General features: G+C 38.9%; 1 protein-coding gene across 1 annotated transcript in view; it reads right to left on the bottom strand.

Moving 5' to 3' along the window:
• The window catches only part of LOC126297707 (conserved oligomeric Golgi complex subunit 2), an 85,887-nt gene that overhangs the window by 16,434 nt on the left and 44,759 nt on the right, over window positions 1–24,694 (bottom strand). Inside the window, exons 7-11 of the mRNA XM_049988838.1 lie at window positions 23,076–23,243; window positions 15,795–15,861; window positions 11,955–12,159; window positions 10,900–11,182; window positions 6,695–6,875 (exon numbers count right to left, since the gene is read on the bottom strand). Of these exons, the coding sequence (XP_049844795.1) occupies window positions 6,695–6,875; window positions 10,900–11,182; window positions 11,955–12,159; window positions 15,795–15,861; window positions 23,076–23,243 (904 nt within the window). The remainder of the gene's footprint in view (window positions 1–6,694; window positions 6,876–10,899; window positions 11,183–11,954; window positions 12,160–15,794; window positions 15,862–23,075; window positions 23,244–24,694) is intronic.

The raw sequence follows: 24,694 nt of genomic DNA, 5'->3' as shown, positions 1-24,694 counted from the left end.
TGGACTATCAGACCAATTGTGTGATTGGATTGAAGAGTTCCTAGATAACAGAATGCAGCATGTCATTGTCAATGGAGAAAAGTCTTCCGAAGTAAGAGTGATTTCAGGTGTGCCGCAGGGGAGTGTCATAGGACCGTTGCCATTCACAATATACATAAATGACCTGGTGGATGACATCGGAAGTTCACTGAGGCTTTTTGCGGATGATGCTGTGGTGTATCGAGAGGTTGTAACAATAGAAAATTGTACTGAAATGCAGGAGGATCAGCAGCGAATTGACGCATGGTGCAGGGAATGGCAATTGAATCTCAATGTAGACAAGTGTAATGTACTGCGAATACATAGAAAGATAGATCCCTATCATTTATCTACAAAATAGCTGGTCAGCAACTGGAAGCAGTTAATTCCATAAATTATCTGGGAGTAGGCATTAGGAAGTGATTTAAAATGGAATGATCATATAAAGTTGATCGTCGGTAAAGCAGATGCCAGACTGAGATTCATTGGAAGAATCCTAACGAAATGCAATCCGAAAACAAAGAAAGTAGGTTACAGTACGCTTGTTCGCTCACTGCTTGAATACTGCTCAGCAGTGTAGGATCCATACCAGATAGGGTTGATAGAAGAGATAGAGAATATCCAATGGAGAGCAGCGCGCTTCGTTGCAGGATCATTTAGTAATCGTGAAAGCGTTACGGAGATGATAGATAAACTCCAGTGAAAGACTCTGGAGGAGAGACGCTCAGTAGCTCAGTATGGGCTTTTGTTAAAGTTTCGAGAACATACCTTCACCAAAGGGTCAAGCAGTATATTGCTCCCTCCTACGTATATCTCGCGAAGAGACCGTGAGGATAAAATCAGAGAGGTTAGAGCCCACACAGAATCATACTGACAATACTTCTTTCCACGAACAGTATGAGACTGGAATAGAAGGGACAACCGATAGGGGTACTCAGGGTACCCTCCACCACACACTGTCAGGTGGCTTGCGGAGTATGGATGTGGATGTAAATGTAAATGTAGATGTAGATGTAGATGTAGATGTAGATGTCAACTGAGTAACAAATCCATCAGGGACATCTCAAATCTTCTAAGGCTCTCCAAGCTGACCACTGGTCATGTGTTTGTGAAGTGGAAATGAAAAGGAACAACCACAGCTAAACCACAACCAGGTTGAGCTCATGAATAGATGAATAGGGACCATCAAGAATTGCAGAGGGTTGTATTAAAAAAAACACAAGAAATCGGTGGGAAAAAAAATCACTTGTGAGTTCCAAAAACCTACCAGCATTCCACCTAGCACAATGACTTTGTTAGGGAGTTAAAAAGAATTAGTTACAATGGTCGACCAGCTCCTCATAAGTAACACATTTCTGTAGTCAGTGCTAAGCAGTATCTGAGGTGGTGTAAAGAGTGATGCAATTGGACAGTGGACGGCTGGAAATAAGTGATTTGGAGTGATGAATCATACTATACCCTGTGGCAATCTGATGAAAGGGTTTGGGTTATGGATGGTGGCTATAGCTGAAACAGTTGATTTTCATGATGTTAAGAAGAATTCCGTTAACAGCTGGTAAAGCTGTTGTTTTATTGATACACAACTTACCCAGCTGTCAGCGGAATTCTTATTATCATGATGCCTATCCACAGCTGCAGATGTCCAGAATATAAAATACTTTGAGAACTGGTTTTCAGTTACACAACTTTGTTTTGTCCCCAGTTTAACCAGAAGCTGCTGAAAATAACCAGTTTCCGAAATAACTAATTTTTTTTAATTTCTATTATTTCCACCAATAAACATAGACTTCAAACAAAGATTGAAAAATTCTAATGAAGGCAAAGAAATAGGAGATCTTGATCAATATGAGGTGGCACAAATTGGTCTCAGTGTATCCAATAAAGATGGCAAAGATAAAGGAGACGAGTGGGGCGACAAAGACAGGGAAAGATCACAAGTTGATGACTTTCCTGCATCATCATTTTCACATTGAATCAATTTTTAACCCCACTGCAACCATAAAATTAAAGATTTAGTTACCGGTATCATCCCAAATTGTTAGCATGTCAATAAAATTAAAGGTATATTGTTTAAATTTACCTTCTCTTCAAAGGGACATTGTAGATGTTTCATCCTTGTATGACATTGCAAGTTTGTTGTGACCCTTCTGTTTTTAATCTTCTAAAGCAAATGGAGCACTGTTCTTCATTGCTAGTGCACTTTGAAACACAGAAGGGGTAGTCAAATGCAAACCAAACACCAGGCACAATGGGGCCAGGGAATGGATCCATTCAAAAGTAATCATGACACACGTTAAGACATTTATCCCACTGGGAGATGAGACAATCCATTCCTGTTTCATACAACATGATCGGCCAGTGAGAGGGCCACAATCACACCCACTCTTGCACTTTGTCATCTGACTGAAACTGACATTCATGCATGTCTTTCTTCGGATTCCCAAAGATGTGAAAATCACACAGCGAAAGATCCAGGCTGTACAGAGGATGTTGAAGTGTTTCCCAATCAAATCACTGAAGCATAGCCTTTGTCAGATTGGCAGTGTGGTGGTGGGCATTATCATGCAACAGGATGATTCCATCCGAGAGCATTCCTGTGCGTTCTGACGTTATGGCCCATTGCAGTTTCTGCAAAGTGTCTTCATAGTGCTGTGCATTAATTGTGGTTACACGCTCAAGGAATTCAATGAGAGTCGAAGACAGAGGTCACCATGACCTTACAGGAACTTGTGTGAACAGCTTTGGATTTCTTTGCCGGGGGAGATGTGGGATATTTCTACTGTTGGCACTGTCACTTGCCCTGGCTGTTAGAATGCTGTCAGATAGAATCATTCTGTTGAACGATAATGCCCACCCATACTGCCAATGAACGATACACTTCACTGATTTGGTTGGAAAACACTGCAACATCCTCAGTACAGCCCGGATCTTTCACTGTGTTATTTTCTCATCTTTGGCGACCTAAAGAAAGACATGCATGGATGTCAATTTCAGTCAGACAAGAAGTGCAAGAGTGGGTGTGATTGTGGGTCCATCATTGGCCAACCGCATTCTATGAAACAGGAACTGATTGTCCCATCTCCCAGTGGAATACATGTCTTAAAAAGTGTGGTAACTACTTTTGAATGGACCCATTCCATGGGTCCAGTTGTGGTGGGTGTTCAGTTTTCATTTGACTGCCTCTTGCACTTCCAAACTACAGGGTGTTTCAAAAATGATCGGTATATTTGAAACGCCAATAAAAACTAAACGAGCAGTGATAGAAATACACTGTTTGTTGCAATATGCTTGGGACAACAGTACATTTTCAGGCGGACAAACTTTCGAAATTACAGTAGTTACAATTTTCAACAACAGATGGTGCTGCAAGTGATGTGAAAGATATAGAAGACAACGCAGTCTGTGGGTGCGCCATTCTGTACGTCGTCTTTCTGCTGTAAGTGTGTGCTGTTCACAACGTGCAAGTGTGCTTTGGACAACATGGTTTATTCCTTAGAACAGAGGATTTTTCTGATGTTGGAATTCCACCGCCTAGAACACAGTTTTGTTGCAACAAGACGAAGTTTTCAACGGAGGTTTAATGTAACCAAAGGACCGAAAAGCGATACAATAAAGGATCTGTTTCAAAATTTTCAACGGACTGGGAACGTGACGGATGAACATGCTGGAAAGGTAGGGCGACCACGTACGGCAACCACAGAGGGCAACGCGCAGCTAGTGCAGCAGGTGATCCAACAGCGGCCTCGGGTTTCCGTTCGCCGTGTTGCAGCTGCGGTCCAAATGACACCAACGTCCACGTATCGTCTCATGCGCCAGAGCTTACACCTCTATCAATACAAAATTCAAACGCGGCAATCCCTCAGCGCTGCTACCATTGCTGCACGAGAGACATTCGCTAACGATATAGTGCACAGGATTGATGACGGCGATATGCATGTGGGCAGCATTTGGTTTACTGACGAAGCTTATTTTTACCTGGACGGCTTCGTCAATAAACAGAACTGGCGCATATGGGGAACCGAAAAGCCCCATGTTGCAGTCCCATCGCCCCTGCATCCTCAAAAAGTACTGGTCTGGGCCGCCATTTCTTCCAAAGGAATCATTGGCCCATTTTTCAGATCCGAAACGATTACTGCATCACGCTATCTGGACATTCTTCGCGAATTTGTGGCGGTACAAACTGCCTTAGACGACACTGCGAACACCTCGTGGTTTATGCAAGATGGTGCCTGGCCACATCGCACGTCTTTAATTTCCTGAATGAATATTTCGATGATCGTGTGATTGCTTTGGGCTATCCGAAACATACAGGAGGCGGCGTGGATTGGCCTCCCTATTCGTCAGACATGAACCCCTGTGACTTCTTTCTGTGGGGACACTTGAAAGACCAGGTGTACCGCCAGAATCCAGAAACAATTGAACAGCTGAAGCAGTACATCTCATCTGCATGTGAAGCCATTCCGCCAGACACATTGTCAAAGGTTTCGGGTAATTTCATTCAGAGACTACGCCATATTATTGCTACGCATAGTGGATATGTGGAAAATATCGTACTATAGAGTTTCCCAGACCGCAGCGCCATCTGTTGTTGACAATTGTAACTACTGTAATTTCGAAAGTTTGTCTGCCTGAAAATGTACTGTTGTCCCAAGCATATTGCAACAAACGGTGTATTTCTATCGCTGCTCGTTTAGTTTGTATTGCCGTTTCAAATATACCGGTCATTTTTGAAACACCCTGTAGGAAAGGTGCCATTCTGAAATACAAAGTGTGTCCAAGGACAACAGCAAGAAACTACCAAATAGGTCAGATGAGGACAAGTCTTGCACACTGCATGTACATTTGTACCTCTTATAGGCCATACCACACAGCAATGGGTACATTATTGTTACAGTACAGCTGTACTGATTTATTGTTAGTTTCTAACTGACAGAGTTGGTATTAAAATAGCACTGACTGCTTTTCCCCATTTTTTATAATAACCCAATGTTTCAAATCAATGGAAATTTAATGAACAAACATTACTCATATGTAAAAAAAATTATAAACCAAAAAATTTAGGACTGCTGCTATGGCAAATATGCCAGTTTTTTTACCTGGTTATTAGTAAATAATGAAAAATACCAGTTATTCAGAACTAAAATACTTGTATCAGTTGTGACTGGTCAGTTTTTCCTGTCCCTAGTTTGGGTTTGGCAACTGCCTGGAGAATGTTGCCTGCCGTCATGTGTACTGTAAACAGTGATGTACACAGGAAGTGGTGTTTCGGTATGGGGATATTTTTTATGATTATGGTGTAGTCCCCTTACAGTGCTTAAGAAAATGATAAACGTGGAAGGATATGAACACAATAGAGGAGGAACAGTTTGGAGAATACGATTGTTTGTATCAGCAAAACAATGCAGTCTACTGTAAAGCAACATCTGTCAAGCAGTGGTTTGTAAACAATAACACTCCCAAAATGGACTAACATGCCCAGAATCTTGACCTTAGCCCAATGGAACACCTTTGGGATGAGTCAAAATGTTGACTTCAACTCAGACCCAAGAGTCCAACACACTACTTGCCCTGGTTTTTGGCTTTTGAGGAATAATGGGCTCAACAGACATTCAGATACCTCACTAAAAGTGTCCCCAGAAGAGTTCTAGCTGTCATAAATGTGAACGGTGGATATCCAATATTAATGTCCACTAATAGATGTTCATGTACTTTTGCTCATATAGTGTATCTTTTTGGGGGTTGAAGATTGTCTTGAGCCTAGAAAACTTCTGCCACATTTTTACCATGTCTGACTATTTTTTTAGAGCTGTGAATTTATCTCACAAGTCCCTCAATGATATGTTCATAAAGAACTTTCAGTTAACTCTGTCTATGAGCTTCTGCAAAAGATGTTTTGTTGTCTGCAAGAAGCAAGCAATATTGTCATTCTATTATTTTTCTATAAAAAATGTAAATTTCTTTTAAATTACTTTGGTAACATATGCAAAATTCCATTGAAACAGTTGTGACACTGCAACTGCACTTACAATGACTTTCTGGACAATACGTAAAATTTTATTCAAATATTTATTAAAGCATATAACCGTTATTTGTCAACTAGTTATAGTACCTCTTCCCTTACTGTTTCTACCATTAAATAATACCTGACAATTCTAAAAAATTCAGCAGTTTATTGTAGTAGCACTCTAACATTTGAGATTTTGAGTGGAGAGATAGCAGGATTATCTATAATGTTATTTCTTCTCAGACTATCAATCTCTGAACACAATGCTTCCTTGGAAAAGAAAGCACACTCAGATGCATCAAAAGTAAGCGGTTTACATTTGCTGAATGTAAAGAAGTCTGATTTGTCTTCAAAATGTTATTTCCACGATGCATTGTAATTTATCAGTCATGATCTATACATAATGCTACACCGGACTTACCATCATGCTTTCTCAATTAGTCAGCTTCCAGCAGTTTGAACAAGCATCTCCTCCCTAAGCCGTAAGCATAGTTACCAAGCACCATGTTTGTTCTGTCACATTGTCAGTTTCATCAGAAATTCCTCGACTCTCAATGCATTAAGCAGAATTAATGGCAAGCATGGTTTTGCACTTTAACAGTTTGAAATGACCTTCATTTTGCTGTTTAATAAAGTTACAATGTCACATCATTGTACTCCTTTGATAATTACCTCTTCACAGAAAGTCCTTACATCAAGGGCAAGCTGTAGTCTGATTTTATCATCATCACCAATTCCTCTTCCCTCAACAATATTTGCTGATGTAGATCTATCTCTAATTTTCTTCAGCCGACGAAGGCTTTCTTCAGTTTTCTGCACGGATGTTAACACATCACTGACAGCTATAAAATATCTGAAACATAACAGTGTAAAAGAGATGAAATATGACAACTTCCTAAGAAAACAACAAAAAAATGAATAAATTTAAAAAAATACAGATCAAAGTCCATCCACTGGCTATGTATTTTATCATCTCTACTAATTATAGTCATGAATGTTTTATGTCCTTGGGTCGGCATGAGCAAGAACAGTAAATAATACAAATTATAAAAGAAATGGACATCTTATATTAAAATTAAGTTATTCCTTGAATATGTTTATCATTGATGAAAGATTATAAGTCTGTGCTAGAGCAGAATTTCTAGACTGACATATGATCTTGAAGGTCAAGAACTGCCTTATCTAAGCATACACTATCTGATCAAAAGTATCTGGGCACCTATTAGTGTACATTAATATAGAATATTTCCACACCCCACCTTTATGATGGCTAGAACTCTGCTGGGGACACTTTCTGATGTCTGAATGCCTGTGGAAGAATGGCAGCCCATTCTTCCTCAAGGGCTGAAACCAGAGACAATAGTGATGTTGGAAGGTGGGGTCTGCAGTGAAGTCAATGTTCAAACTCATCCCAAAGGTGTTCCATCGGGCTCAGATGGAGCCTCTCAGCAGGCCAGTACATTTTGAGTGTTATCGTTCACAAGTCACTGCCTCAGGGTGCACTCTCACGCTCATACAATCAATCATTGTCTCTGAACTATTCCTCTACTGTATGGAGTTACAGCCTGCCATGAAATGTGTTCATATCCTTCCGCATTTAGTGTTCTCTCAAACACAATGAGAAGACCACACCTTAACCACAAAGAACATTCCTATACCGTAACACCATCTCCTCTGTGCCTCACTGTTAGCACTACTTGTGACAGCATGTTATGTTCTCCAGGCATTTGCCAAACACCACGCTTTTCATCAGATAACCTGAGGGTAAAGTTCGAGTCATCACTCCAAATCACTTGTCTCCAGTAATCCACTGTCCAGTGGCATCGCTCGACTTACCTCCTCAAGTGTCACTTAACACTGACTACAGAAATGTGTGCTTTTGAGAAGTTGCTTGAACATTGTACTCCATTCGATTTAAGTCTCTAAACACGGTCACTGGGTTAACTGGACTGGTGGTAGAATTTTGGAATTCGCAAGTGATTCTTCCCACTGATTTCTTGTGATTTTTTTAGAATCAGCCCCGCAATACTCAATGGTCCTTTCCATCAGTACATGAGGTCACCCTGGTCTGGAATTAGCTGTGTTGTCCCTTTGTGCTTCCACTTCACAATCACATCACCAACAGTTGACTTAGGCAGCTTTACTAGAGTTGAAATGTCCCTGATGACTCTGTTACTCAGGTGACATCCAATTACTGGTCTAAGTTCAAAGTCACTGAGCCCTTCTGATCAACCCATTCTGCTGTTACTGCTTCTCTATTGTCAAGCTTCCTTTTATACTGACAGATCCACCATATGTGACATCCACTGGTCAACTTTGCACTACATAGGAGTGTCTGGATACTTCTGATCAGATAGTGTACCTCAGGACTTTACTTTCACAAAAGTACAATTTTATTCTTCTGACAAATACAGATGCTTCTTCCGGAATCAAGAATTACAGATTTCTCAAAGAGAAAAGGTTAGCATATGCCTGGATTGGATTATGAAACTTTCACACAGTTGGCAGAAAGAGTAAAGGAAGCCACTCACTGTATAGTTTATTTAAGGTGCGGCTGACAGGAACATAAACGAGATGTTGTTGTTGTTGTTGTTGTTGTCTTCAGTCCTGAGACTGGTTTGATGCAGCTCTCCATGCTACTTTATCCTGTGCAAGCTGCTTCATCTCCCAGTACCTACTGCAACCTACATCCTTCTGAATCTGCTTAGTGTACTCATCTCTCGGTCTCCCTCTACGATTTTTACCCTCCACGCTGCCCTCCAATGCTAAATTTGTGATCCCTTGATGCCTCAAAACATGTCCTACCAACCGATCCCTTCTTCTAGTCAAGTTCTGCCACAAACTTCTCTTCTCCCCAATCCTATTCAATACCTCCTCATTAGTTACGTGATCTATCCACCTTATCTTCAGTATTCTTGAATAAATCATACAATACTTTCGAACAATGTCCTTCCTGAAAGTTGTCTCTGATTGATTGATTGATTGATTGACAGACAGACAGACTGACTGACTGACATGCAAGCACGCATGCATGCGCACTGCCCCCCCCCCCTCCACACACACACACACACACACACAGAAAGAAAGAGAGAGAGAGAGAGAGAGAGAGAGAGAGAGAGAGAGAAATTGTACCCTCGTCAGCCACATTGTTCTGGTTCTGCAGCTCAACTAGGGTGAGGGGCTGTTTTTGGCAGAGAGGAGTGGCAGGAACTAGGAGAAGGGGTGGGAAAGGGAGATGTGGTGGAAGGGAGACTGATGACCGGGAGGGAGAAGCAGCAAAAGATTTTGGTACTGTTGATCCTGCTCTGGCATGGGCAGGGTAAGTTGAATATGGAAAATTAGACTGAGGAGAGAGCAGTATGGGTGTGGATTAATGGAGTGAGGTAGGAACTCATAAGAGACAGGGGTGGAAGTGGATATGGGTTAGGGGCCGGCAAAGATTGAGGTCGAGGGATTTGTGGGATCAAAGGATGTGTTGTTAGAACACTTCCCATCTGTATAATTCACAGATGATTGTAATTTCGAGAAGGGGGTGGGGTCTAATGGCACAGGTTGTGAATTAGTCAATGAAGATGAGCATGGTGAGCTCAGTAGTATGTCATGCTATGCCACTGGGTGGTCAAATTTGTTTTGGCCTCAATTGGATGGTTGTCACTCATTCAGAAATTGGAGCAGAGCTGGAATTTGGCAAGACTGCTTACACAGGTGACTCTGCCTTGGATAGGGTGGTATTTGTCTGTTACAAGACTGGGACAGGATGTGCTTGGTGGGTATACAGGACAAATCTTGTATTTGCGTCTTCCACAGGGATATGACCCATGTGGTATTTGGTACTCATAGACTCAGTAGGTGAGAAAATACTGTTTTGAGAATTGCATAGCATTTTTGGCAGTATGTTCCTCATTTCAGTGCATCATAATAGGAATCGAAGACATAGTGAACAATGTGGTTAGGTTGTTAGAGCCCATGGTGACACCTGATAATGAGGAACATGATTCATTGCAACTGGCTCATGAAAATGGTTGAAGAATTTGGAGCATGTGTGGATAGGAGAAGGGAGGTATAGGTTTAAAGGAGAGCTTAATAAGACCTTCAGTATAGTGGGCAATGGATTTCTTGTCGCTGTAAATGCATCACTGCTGGGCAGCTACACTTTAAGAGTTTTTAGTGTGGAAAGGATAAAAGCTATTGATGTGGGGGTACTCTTGATGGTTGATGGGCTTTATTTGGGAGAAGATTTTAAAGCTACCATAAAAAGGTGTAGGTCAAAACCCAGAAAGGTGGCATGCAAATGAATAGGAGAGAAGGTGTTAAGACTGTAGAGGAATGGGCACAGGTTGTCTTGGCCTTGGTTCCACATGTTACACATAATTCAGGTCTCATTAATGAATTGGGGACTAGGGAAGGGAAGGAAGTAAGGAAGGTTAGGGTTTAGCTGTGTGTCAATGATGAGATTGTTATAGACAGACCAAAAGCTTAGATAGAGGAAGGAAATTGGTCATGTTCTTTCAAAATATCCATCTCGGTTTTCACCTTAAAGAATTTATGAAAATTGCAGGATTTACAGGAAACTTAAATTTAGAGGGCCAGACAGAGACTTGAACTACCATCAACCTGATTAAGAATCCAATGTCTTATCACTGTGCCACCTAGCTCAGTAAATGGACAGAACTGAGTGGAACCATAAACTGGTTCCACCCTTAATTCAATGTGTTTCATGAATGAAAACTGCAAACACTTCCCTCCTGAATGGAAACTATTCAATTAATATAAGTTCATGTTTAAGCATTTTCTTAAATCTGCACACCACATAATAACAGACAACTAGACCACAATTGCTAGAATAAATGTTGTGAATGTTGTAAAATTAAACTTACTGCTTTGTAATTGCTGAGAATATAAGCAATAACCAGTGATCAAGCAGCTTAGGAGGCACTGAAGAAGCACTAGCTGCACAAAACTGTGTCGGTGGATTTAACATCTGAAGAACATATGAACATGCCTTGGTAGGAACCTCTCGATTAGTGCGTCTGTAGAGTCGAGGTATATCATTAACTTGTTTGAGCTGTAATATACTCTGATGGCTTACTGCATTCACTATCTCTTGTGTGACTTTCGGAAGCTGCTGTTTCAACTGCTCTTGGCTTGAATGCTGGCTCCCTGCAATATGAAGTTAAGCATGAACTTTTTTTTCAGAGTATATGGCAATAAAAATTACCTTATAGTTTCCAAATTCATTCTCTCTCTCTCTCTCCCTCTCTCTCTCTCTCTCTCTCTCTCTCTCTCTCTCTCTCTGTGTGTGTGTGTGTGTGTGTGTGTGTGTGTGTGTGTGTGTGTGTGTGTGTGTGTGTGTGTGTGAGAGAGAGAGAGAGAGAGAGAGAGAGAGAGAGTGAGAGGAGGGGGGGGGGAGGGGGGTGCATGTAGTTGCATGCACTCATGCATACACACAAGAATAAATTCAGAACTTAATCTGACCATACTTAAGAGTATTCTACTACTTATGAAACAGTAAGAGCGTCCGTGTTCAAACTGTGATGTAAGAAATGCTATTTTAGACAACAGAAACTCCAGTTTGGAATATCAACATTATCAGGATAGATTGCTTCTCATCATAAAGATGACATGTTGAGTTGCAGAGGGGCACAACAAAAAGACTATTACACATTTAGCTTTCAGCCAAAACCTTCTTCACAAAAGAAAACACACACACACACACACACACTGGAATGCATTCTGGTCCAAGCTGCTATAGATGAAGGTCATCTGTGCATGAGGTTTGTGTTTTCTTTTATGAAGAGGGCACTGGCTGAAAGATAAATTTTTCACAATCTTTTCATTGTGCCTGTCTGCAACTCAATGTGTCATTCTCTCCCTTTCCTTATATTATTATAAATGGTATATTAAGTTACCTGTATATAAATTTAACACTTACTTTCAAATATTTTCTGAGCTTCTTCTGATATCTTTGTTGCTTTGCTCATGACAATGCTCTGGAGACTAGGAAGCATTTCTATCAGTTTTTCAATATCATTGTACAAACACACAAGATACTGGAGGCTCTGTACTGCACTTTTTTCATGCCCTTCCTTAACAGTGGATGTTGAAGTAATTCCAGCACTTTCCACACTTAATGGCCACTGCATAAAAGTAGAATATAATGTCAAAATATTGTAATACTCAAATCTTAGGTGGATAAAGCACAAATTTTGTGTGAAAAAAAAAAACTATAAGTTTGCAAATCGAAGAGAATTGTGAACCTGGAAAGCACGCGTGTATGCACTATGAAGCAGAATTGCTAAGAGGTATTCCCTCCAAAAACATTTACTACAGGAAACCATTAATGTTAATTTTGTGTCTATGGTAATTACTTAGCATACGTATTCTACATTGAAGAGCTAAAGAAACTGATATACCTGCCTAATATCGTGTAGGGCCCCCATGAGCATGCAGAAGTACCGAAATGTGTGGCACACACTTAACTAATGTCTGATGTAGTGCTGGAGGGAACTGACATTACAAATCCTGCAGGGCTGCCCATAAATCTATAAGAGTACAAGTGGGTGGAGATCTCTTCTGAATGGCACATTGCAAGGCATCCAAGATACCCTCAATAATGTTCATGTCTGGAGAGTTTGGGGGCCAGCAGAAGTGTTTAAACTCAGAAAAATGTTCCTGGTGTCACTATGTAGCAATTCTGAATGTGTGGGGTGTCGCATTGTCCTGACGGAATTGCCCGAGTCCGTTGGAATGCACAGTGGACATGAATGAAGTCAGGTGATCAGACAGAATGCTTAAATATGTATCACCTGTCAGAGTCTTATCTAGATGTATCAGGGGTCCCATATCACTCCAACTGCACACACCCCACACCGTCACAGAGCCTCCACCAGCTTCAACAGTCCCCTGCTGACATGCAGGGTCCATGGATCCATGAGGCTGACTCCATACCCATACACATCCACCCACTCAATACAATTTGAAACGAGACTCGTCCAACCAGGCAACATGTTTCCAGTCATCAACAGTCCAATTCAATGTTGATGGGCCCAGGCGATGCGTAAAGCTGTGTCGTGCAGTCATCAAGGGTACACGAGTGGGCCTTCGGCTCTGAAATCCCATATCAATGATGTTTTGTTGAATGTGTTCACATGCTGACACTTGCTGATGGCCAGCACTGAAATCTACAGCAATTTGCGGAATGGTTGCACTTCTGTCATGCCGAACGATTCTCTACAGTCATCATTGGTCCTGTTCTTGCATGATCTTCTTCTGGCCACAGTGATGTCACAGCTTTGATGTTTTGCCAGATTCCTGATATTCATGGTACAGTCGTGGGTCGTATGGGAATATCCCCATTTCATCACTAACTTGGAGATGCTGTGCCCCATCACTCATGCATCAACTATTACATCACGTTCAGACTCACTTAAATTTTGATAACCTGCCATTGTAGCAGCAGTAACCAACCTAACAACTGAGCCAGACACTTGTTGTCTTATATACGTGTTGCTGACCGCAGCTCCGTATTCTGCCTGTTTACATATCTCTGTATTTGAATATATGTGACTATAACAGTTTCTTTGGCACTTCAGTGTATATTAATGTATGTTATAAAACAGTTAATGAACCCTTTATTCCATGTACACAACTGCAGGTATGTAACAACACAAGATCGAAGTTTATTCTGTAACACAACTTCCAATAGTGTGGTCTAATAGGCATTTGTATCTTCATTTATAGAAGCTGTGGCTTGTGGTTTACACTTCTTTTCCTCTTCAGAAACTACTTAGAATGCAGTTTCCACTTTGTGTTAGTCTGTTAATGACAGAAAATGCAAAATTCAAAGAGGGATGCAAACATGCAATACAACTATTTTCCTACAGTGCGCACTAATACTAATTTGATCTGGTCAAATTTGACTTTTGTTGTTAGTGGTCTTCCACAGGACAAGCTAATCATTGGTATGAAGATATAAATGTGTTCAGTCATGAAGAGGCCCCTCCACCTATCCGTACACAAAATTATAGTTAGTTATCTTAGTTATTCGTACCAATTCTCTGATAAATTTCAGTACTGGTAACTATTCTCCTCCCCACCAAGCACAGAAATAATAAAAATAAGTAGTATTCTGACAACAAAGCAAGTTGACCTTTGTTGTGTAAGTCCTTCAAAATGCGATTGTTTATTTTATTAAGGTAGCACACAATTCTACAAACTTAGTTTCACTAAATAATTTTTCACAAATGTTAATATATGGGATCTTTCAGCCTTTAATATGTCTGTAACTTTACAATAGGGCATCTTTTGAGATTAACATTGAACTATAAGCAATATATGCAAAGTCAGTGTAAAGCTAAAATAAATTTGAGAAAAGATGATTTTTCATCATGGACTTCATTCCTGCATGTACTGCAGTTCACAAAATCAAGTCCTGCATAGTTCAAAGTTCATGTTGTGTTATGTTCTCTGCATTTGAAAAGCAAAACTGCAGCCAAAATGTATTGTAAACACTTTTATGTTTGTGGGGTATGACCATGCAAAATGTGAAAGAAAACCTTATAAGGTGCATTCAGAAGGCTGCTAATGACAATAGCAAGATCTGAAGTTTGTATTTCATAATCAGTGACATAGTTCAAATGATAATGCAAAAGAGGGGAAGTAGAAAGGAGGGTATGGGATTAATGTTCTATCTATTACAAGGTTATTAGAGATAGAATAAGAAACAGATTTCAGTTGATAAATATTTAACTGCTGATCAACTTCATGAAGAAAATCCATAACAAGAAAGAATTGTTTTTCAGAAGAACTCACAGAAAGATTAGGCTAAGAAGCAATGTGCATATGATGTACTGAAAATATCTTTGAATAATCAATTTCTAGTATCATTATGTAGCCAACTGCAAGAATTACTACAAGTTGTGAAACAGAAAATATTTTTTTCTGGGCATCACTTTAAACTCATATACAATTTCAGTGACCAAGAGAATATGCTGTTATCAATCCAATTCTGACAATTTTTCACCGACAATTAAAATTTTTTATAATATGAACATAAGATGAATAAATCTCACTTAGCAACTTCAGAGATGAACAGAGAATGTTCCTTATAGCACTTTTTACACTAACAAAAAACTGTTAATTCCTGTGTTCACAGAAAAACAAATGGGAATAAACCAAAATGTAAGGAACAGTGACTATTATATGAAAACATATGTCCATGCACTGCTTCTGGCCAGGCCCTTTGCAATTTTTCAAGTTATTTGTCCTGGAGCACTGCATAAACCTAATCATATACGAAGTTGTTATATGATGATGATGATGATGATGATGATGACAAAGACAGTCATTCACTTTGTTACAGAGGAGCACGGGCTAAATATTCTGCTCTAAGAAAGGCAATATATCAAGATTCTCTGCTCTGTACTTGGCTTTATCCCAATTTCAGCAAGTGCTAAATTGTCTAAACTTGGTGTTAATGACAGTGGCAGAGACTGTTGGAAAAAAGAGTGTTGCCCCTCCTTTCTCTCGCTCTCTCTCTACACACACACACACACACACACACACACACACACACACACACACACACACAGAGAGAGAGAGAGAGAGAGAGAGAGAGAGAGAGAGAGAGAGAGAGAGAGAGAGAGAGAGAGAGAGAGAGAGAGAGAGAGAGAGAAACATATATCACTGTTATTTACAGTAAGTTTCAAAATTTTAGTTTTAGACAAAATGTCTCTTCTCTTACTGCAAAAATCTGTTCACACAACAAACTTACCTTATGTAATACTGCACTAATCCAAAAGTTGTATCTTGCAAGAATCAGTAGATTTAATTTCCAAAACCTGAAACAGTGAAGGATAATTCATCCAAGTTTATCTAATTTTCATTCTTCACAGCCTGTACTAATCATGTTGATTATTAGAGTATCAAATAAGCACATTTGATAAAAGATCAGTCACACTCAGTAGTTTCGGACCTTGATAATGGCCTCAATTTAGTGGGGAATAAAGTCCACAAGTTCCTTGCATATTCCATGGGATTCGGTATGAATGATTTAACAGGCCAGTCGAGGTGTTATAGGGTGCCTGCATGTTTATCAAACCAGGAACATGTCTGTGCAGCCCTGTGACACACCTACTGTCAACTTGGAAGGTGAGAATTGAGAATGTCCACAGCATATTCATCGAAAAGATGTAGAAGAAAATGCAATACTTGGTCACCAAGAATGAAATAAACTTCGTGATTCATGTTCATGGTACGCTGAATGAGTGGGCCACCACATAGCAAGAAAATAATTATAATAATAAAGAATCACCTCCACCCTGAACTACACTCTGCACACATACTGGGTTAAATGCTTCATTGGGTAACTGGTATACTCCACCTTACATAATTTGAAAAGCAGAAATTTGAAATCAGTTGTAATTGACAAGGCATGACATTCACTTCTGGTCCCTGTGGTTGAATCTTTTCACAACCACTGTTCTTATGCCCGACACCAGCCTGTTGCTTACTGCTGAGGCACAAGCATGAGCCAGCTCGCATGAGCAGATCAGCAAACAGAGCCACATCACAAGTTTCATTGTAAAATAACTCTCAAAGATTTGTATGAAAATTTTCCTCAAAATAAATTTCCATGACTTTTTAAGTGCAGCTACAGTTACAACAATGTTTGGAGCTACATACTCATATGAGTAACTGCTTTCCACAATGATGAGAATGAAAACTCAGAAGCTCACTGACACACTTCAACTTGAAAGCTTAAAATAGGAGATCATGAAAATTGTCTGAAAATGATATTCATCATAAGGCAGCATCAATTGTAAGAAATGTCACATTTCATACTTAGATGTGGCACGTTCTTCACTTCATCAATTAAAAGTTTCATTTTGTTGTCATTTCTCATCACTGCAACAGTCTAGAAAATAAATTTGCAATGAAAGGGAGTAATTAACCACCATAAAGCAATATACCTCCATAGAACTAACATTAGTGGTCGTAGAATGGACTCCTCGATGAGTTTCTCCAATACATCCCTCCGCTCCCGTCTCCTCCACCCTTCATCACTCGCCCTACACCGTCTGGTTGCCCACTGCTAAGGCATGAGCATGAGCCAGCTCGCATGGGCAGATCGGCAAACAGACCTGTTTGTCTCGAACAGGTTAGTTCTGCTGCCCTTCTTCTAGATGTATGTGACCTGAGCTTTTGTCCAACTGCTAGGATTTATGGCTTTGCCTGTCACTGTCAACAGACAGCCTTGGCTATTAGGTTTGTTACTTTGAAAGGCACAATGAAAATGCTTGTCTGTACTTATGATTTATAAATATTACAAGTACGAGTTGAAGCTGACATACCTTTGCATTGTCAACAGCCAATACTGAGGTGTATATTTTGATCTGAATGTGACTGGCAATGGTCAAAACCAGTTATGAAATTTCCAATACATGACCTTGGCTAATAAAGAGTTTATAAAAAACCAGTAGTCATCAAAAAACAATTGTTGGTTTTTGAAATTGCCTATGGGTTCAGTTGGAACTGCTCCCATTGTCCATATCACATTGTCACAGTTGTACCTTTTTCTGTTGACATCTAGTGTGGTGCAGCACCTGGGTCTGGCTATTTGACAGCTGCCAGTTGAGTTGCTGGTGGTGGGGGGTGAACGTAAGCCCGTGCAGTAGTGGCCTGTGATTCAGCAATTTGTCAGTACTCTCGTATGATGGTTCACAAAGATCCATGGACAAGGTTTTCTTTTCCCCTTTTATCTGTAAAATCAGTGTCCTCTCACCACACTCAATAGCCAGGCAGGGGCCTTGGTAAGGCATCTCTGAAGGTTTATGCAAGGGGACTTGGCTCACAAAGATGTGTTTCATCGTGGTTATGTCTGAAAACAAATTGCTATGGTTAGGCCTTTTGCTTACCCAATCTACAACCCAAACTACATCCCAGTTACATAGGCAGCCTGCTTCCTTGCAGAAGATATTCGGGGCTATTGTGACACACACACTTGCCAGATGGTGACCAATGCTCCAGCAGAGGTCACTGGCACCACAGACCTATATCTTACAGCAGCCATGTGACACGAATTAAGACTGAATATATCCTGGCACCAATGGCTGTATTTAGGGTGATGAATGGGTCCTGGGCAATGAGTTCCCACAGAGGGAGCTTCCTGGGCCAGGTGCCAGATGCTTACTGCTTTTTCATAATCAGGAGCTCAGTCTGGGGTTGTCACTACACTGGTATCACTGTATGAGCCAGTCTCCTCATCCTGGATCCTGCAGAGTGGTCTCTTTACAAAACCTGCAACAATTTTTATCAAGCATAGGGCTTATCAGAAGTTGGCAAGGCTGCAAACACTAGAAATTGATGAATTACCATTAAACAATTTTGTTGCTCTGTTCAGCATCTCTAATAATGTGTGCACAAAGAAAACTTCATAACCTTCTGGGAATCAAGAACTGCCTCAGCAAACTGACTCATATTAACCTAGTTTTTGTGAACATTCTGAATCATGATTTACCCTCTTGGTCATACATAAACAGAGAAATTGTTGTAGCTAATGAACAGTTTTCAAAATTAATCAAACATTAAAAAGAAAAGCATATGTTGTGATGTTAGTGACATGAGTCACAGGTTCCACACAAAACACAGACTTCATTTCAATTGTCTCGGGAAGTAACTGGCACACAGAAACTACTTAAAGAAATTGGTAAACATCACATGTCCACTACAAGCAATGCACAGTTAAAATGGTGCCCACGTTTCAAACATGGGCCTTTTCACGAAAGATATCTGACAGGACCACAATTATAAAGAAAATTCTAACTAAAAAAGTTTACACGCACAGCACTTAAGAAATAAATTACAGTTGTTGCACGCATTCATAGAACAATGTAATCCATGTTTTGGAAATAACAGAACATGGATTAAAGCACAATGAAATAAGTATTTAGACAGATAATCCCTAGTAAGTAGTTATTGTAGGCAGTATCAGAAGGAAGGTTGGATGCTCCTTTGTGTTAATCAGTACAGTAATGTAAAATAACTGACATTTCTTGAACAGTATTGTAGAGAAGGTTCACTTGAAGGTTTCATAAAAAGCACAATGAAGCACAAACTGATGAGTATCTATCACCCACCAAATGGAGAGTTGGTTAAATTCTTCAACAGTCTTAATAGAATAGTTGGCCAAACTCGATCCAATGACCGTACAGTAAATGGTGATTTGTACTAACATCAAACATCAGGATAACACATATATCTTCCAGCAGGATACCCTATTTAATAATCAGCAAATATGATAAAAATGCTGTTAAGTTCAGAAACATATAATTCCATTACTCTGATTATTATTTCCAGCAAACTGATTACTTAAATGCCGGTCCTCCAGAAATCACAAAATTAATTCAGCATAAACAAATCCTAAACACTACAAACATGATCACAGTCACAAACATACTAGCTACGAAGAACTGGGACAGTGTCTGACACTAAGAAGGATAAAATAGTAAATGTGACGAATGCTTTACAATTCTGTTGAGGCATTTGGACTCTTGTTGTCCAATTAAAATAATAACAACATACTTGACTCTCAATCAACTGAAAAAAAAAGTCAGATTAAAAAACTAACATCTAAATTAGTGAAGTTCACACAGAATATCCATAATGTCTACAGACTGTGTAAGTCATCTGTAATATATATATATATATATATATATATATATATATATATATATATATATATATATATATATATTCCAAGACTTACCAAGCAGGAAAGCGCCGGCAGACAGGCACATGAACAAAACACACAAACAAACACACAGAATTACGAGCTTTCGCAACTGGCAGTTGCTTCGTGAGGAAAGAGGGAAGGAGAGGGAAAAATGAAAGGATGTGGGTTTTAAGGGAGAGGGTAAGGAGTCATTCTAATCCCGGGAGCGGAAAGACTTCCCTTAGGGGAAAAAAAGGACAGGTGTACACTCGCACACACACACACACACACACACACACACACACACACACACACACACACATATCCATCCGCACATACACAGACACAAGCAGTCATATTTAAAGGCCTTTAAATATGTCTGCTTGTGTCTGTGTATGTGCGGATGGATATGTGTGTGTGTGTGTGTGTGTGTGTGTGTGTGTGTGTGTGTGTGTGTGTGTGTGTGTGTGCGAGTGTACACCTGTCCTTTTTTTCCCCTAAGGGAAGTCTTTCCGCTCCCGGGATTGGAATGACTCCTTACCCTCTCCCTTAAAACCCACATCCTTTCATTTTTCCCTCTCCTTCCCTCTTTCCTGACGAAGCAACTGCCAGTTGCGAAAGCTCGTAATTCTGTGTGTGTGTTTGTGTGTTTTGTTCATGTGCCTGTCTGCCGGCGCTTTCCCGCTTGGAATCTTTGTTTTTAATATATTTTTCCCATGTGGAAGTTTCTTTCTATTGTATATATATATATATATATATATATATATATATATATATATATATATATATATATATATACCAAGAAATCAGAACCCCTAAATCTTGGAAAACAAATCCAATCAACAGCACAGCTAGTAAATGTATGAAACGCCTTCTGGCACCTCATAAACAAATACCGTAAAACAGGTAAAAACACAAAATGGGTAGCAATGAATATCAGACATGAAGATCAAAAAACTATTCTGGAGTATATGGGTATCTTGGAGAAGTGTCCCACAAGAGAGGTAGCATGGTGTAACTACTTTTTATAGTATTCCTAACAGGCACTTTATTTCACCAACTGGTGCTATAACTCTAAACACAGGTCCACTTATCAACTCTGTACATTGGTACATGATAGATAAGGGCTTTAAATTTTAGGAAGTAATAAAACAAGAGATAAGCAAAATGATTCTACAGTTACACTCAAGTGTTTAGGATGGTCCTTTCACAGTAAATTAATTAAAAACTTGGTTAACACACTGGTTACACCAATTATAGACCTTGTCAATTGTGGTGTCAAAGAAGTTATGTTTCCCAGTGCACTGAAAAGAAGCATAGTCAGACCAATTACAAAAAAGGATCAAAGGAGGAAGCATCAAACTACAGACCAGTATCACTGATTCTCACATTTAGTGAGATTTCTGAGTCAGTAATTTTTGCACAGCTTAGTGCCTTCTCTGCTCAGAAACCCAACATAGATTTACAAAAACACAGCAGTATAACAGCTGTTACAGGATTTTTGCACAAAGTCTATAGCTATCTAGATGAAGGGAAGAATACGTTGGGCAAATTTATAGATCTTATAAAGGCATTCAATCTGGTCAACCATGCACTGCTTTTACAGAAACTGAGGGCACACAATGTCAGACACATATCTGTTTTACTCCTACCTACGTACCTTAAAACTTTAAACAATGCACGAACATAAGCTATCAAAATAGGGTGAGAAAATTCAACTTACAGTCTACGCCAGAAACAGAACTGTGGCATGTATCGTAAGTGTCAAAACTGAAACTATTTCTAATTCTCATGTATGTCTAAATGGTATTGTACAACTTATAATACCCATGTAATTACTTATATTGATGACACTTCTCTGTTGTTTTATGGAGATAACAAGGAAAAGGTAACTCATTCGTCAACACATGGGAAATCTGAAGTGACTAAATAGTTTTGTAACCAGGGTGTAAATATCAATACTACAAAGTAAGAATTGTAGGAGGTCAAAGCAGGCAACTCATGCCACAGATGTAAACGAAATATCTGTGGAATCTCATACACAGACAACAAAGACTGTAAATTCCTTGGTCCGTACATGGATAGCATTATTTGATGGGGAAATCATGTATGTATGTATGTATGTATGTATGTATACAGTAATCTTTTATGGGAATACCATGTTAAATATGTACGCTGTAAAATATGCAGTGAATTACACTTGCGTAGACAGCTGTCCAAAACAGTAGGTAACACAATGCTGAAAACAGCATTCTATGGGTCAGTTTCTGATTAATAAATTATGGGATAGAACTGTGGGGTTGTGCTGCTGAAGTACACTGGAACAATACTAGTAACACTAAAGAGTGCTATTAAGCTGCTATGTGGTCTGGCATACATGAGACCTATCATGATGCTCTTGGTCCGCACATGGATAGCATTATTTGATGGGGAAATCATGTATGTATGTATGTATGTATGTATACAGTAATCTTTTATGGGAATACCATGTTAAATATGTACGCTGTAAAATATGCAGTGAATTACACTTGCGTAGACAGCTGTCCAAAACAGTAGGTAACACAATGCTGAAAACAGCATTCTATGGGTCAGTTTCCGATTAATAAATTATGGGATAGAACTGTGGGGTTGTGCTGCTGAAGTACACTGGAACAATACTAGTAACACTAAAGAGTGCTATTAAGCTGCTATGTGGTCTGGCATACATGAGACCTATCATGATGCTCTTATTTGAAACAAATATCTAACTGTATACTCCCTTGATGTATACACACTTATCACTTTTTCTGTAGACCATCAGAGTGGCACATCCAAATGTTACAATCTACAACACAAGTAGTAAGCACAGTTACTACAGACAAAAACAAAATTAAAAAGAATAGATCCCAGAACATATATCAGGGGCTCAGTGTTGTATAACAAATTGCTAGAATCCATAAGAGCATGCCTGGGCAGGAATTTTTTAAAAAATTATAATCTTTTCTTGTAAATAAATTGTGTGTTCACAGACATGATTTTTTAAGTTATATATCTTACACAGTGACCTTTGTACATAATTATAATATGTAGTAAACCTTTGTACACAAATGTTATACTTATTATATGTATATACTATGATGTTTTCAAAAGTCATCATTTGATGACTACATGCAAAAAGAAATGTAAGTAAAAGAATAAAATTCCCACAAGATAGGATTTACAGAAATAAATGTTCAAAATGTTCTGTGTAGTGATACAGCCACTCCTATGACAATTTGCAAATTCATCTTGTTCTTATTCTTCTTCCCTTTCAAAAGTTGTTGGCACTTTTATGATCAGATTTTATATCAAGAGAGCTCTTACTTGTGTGTTAGTTGCTTCAGAAAAATGCCATCAGACCAACACCTGTTAATGTTGTTCCAAATTGTTTCAGATGCCACAAGTTTCAAACTGGAGTTACTTGCTGTTGAAAATGCAAGATTTCTGTCACCACCTAAAATAAATTCCACAGGACCCCCAATCTCCTGAAACCTGTGACAAAACACATGTCATGACAATATTTCATTCCATCTTATCTGTTGTTTACAAACATCTTCTTAGTATACCCAAAAAATAACTTATGTGATATTCTATGTTGCCTCCCCACAAGTGTGGCATTTGAAGTTATCACAGTAGCACTCTTCAATAAAAATAAGTAATTATATTAATGTATAATTCTTTTTATGAACTGAAGTTTACAATGTTATTGCCAATAAAGATTTATTATTGGTAAATAAAATTAAACTATTTTCATAAGGCATTAATTATCATACAAGGAAAAAGACATCATAAATATTATGTTAGTTCATTAAATTAAAATGTTGTTACTGAACATTTAAATGCACTAAATACATGCATTCTTCATAAAGATGACTAAGAAAGAAAAACAAAGGTTAATTCAGTAATTCACATTTACTTCTCAATGTTTTATTTTTCAACATGTTAAGTGGCAAAACTTTCATAATATATACATTTTGTGTTATCTATACAACATTTTGTAGCTTCCATAGAGTAAATGAATTACGGCAGACCATCCTGCAATGCTATACATACAACTTACATTTTTTGTTCATTCCATTCTACTGTTTCAGTTCATTAATATCCCATTGGCAACAACTTTGAACAGACAATACGTCCTATACTTTACATTCCTCCCCAATTTCCAAAATATTTTGAAGTCAATTTCTATAGAAATTGTTAGCTCATGTTTCAGCTTACAGGGAGTCTGTGTAAAGAGCCTGCTGTGTGTTTTAACATGTACAGTGAATATTAAAGTGATTTATCACTGAACAATGAGGTATGTCTTACTACTACAAAACTGACCAAAGAAATTTACCTTCACTTTATTATTTGGATTTAATATCAATAATATTAATGCTGTGTAGTTGGTCATATTGTGAACGACAAAAACGTTAACTGAATTGAACTAGTTCATTGGCCAGCTTCATCTAGTTTCTTTTTGTGAAGCCATATGCTATCAAAGATGCAGGGATGTCATTGTTTCATATGAGAGAATTATTTTATTTTGTTGATAAGACAAGAGGTAACTTATAGAAAATTATCTTGTTCTACATCCTCATTTTGAGCACTTCTGACAAAAACAGACTGCCCATTGAATTTCATATAAAACATTATTGTGAAAAACATAAAATGAAATAAAACAATAGTAAAATGGAAGCAAAAAAATTGGAACGTAACACTACTAGAGTCATATAGCTTAATGTGCAGCAAACTATCTTGAGAGACAGGGATGTGGGTGGGTCAGATCTGAATCGAATCTATGTAGCAGGCAAAAGGCCACTGGTCTGGTAATTTTTCACACTAATTTAGACGAATGCTAGGCTGGTCCCCCATTTCCACCTCAAAAAACATGAATCACTACTGATAATACATAAAATGACATTAACACGACGCACTGATAGATAGTGCACACTAATTCCCTT

The sequence above is a fragment of the Schistocerca gregaria genome, chromosome X (genome assembly GCF_023897955.1).
Source record: "Schistocerca gregaria isolate iqSchGreg1 chromosome X, iqSchGreg1.2, whole genome shotgun sequence".
NCBI lineage: Eukaryota > Metazoa > Arthropoda > Insecta > Orthoptera > Acrididae > Schistocerca > Schistocerca gregaria.
The sequence above is the reverse complement of the archived record's forward strand: the minus strand, read 5'-3'. Positions and strand labels throughout refer to the sequence as shown.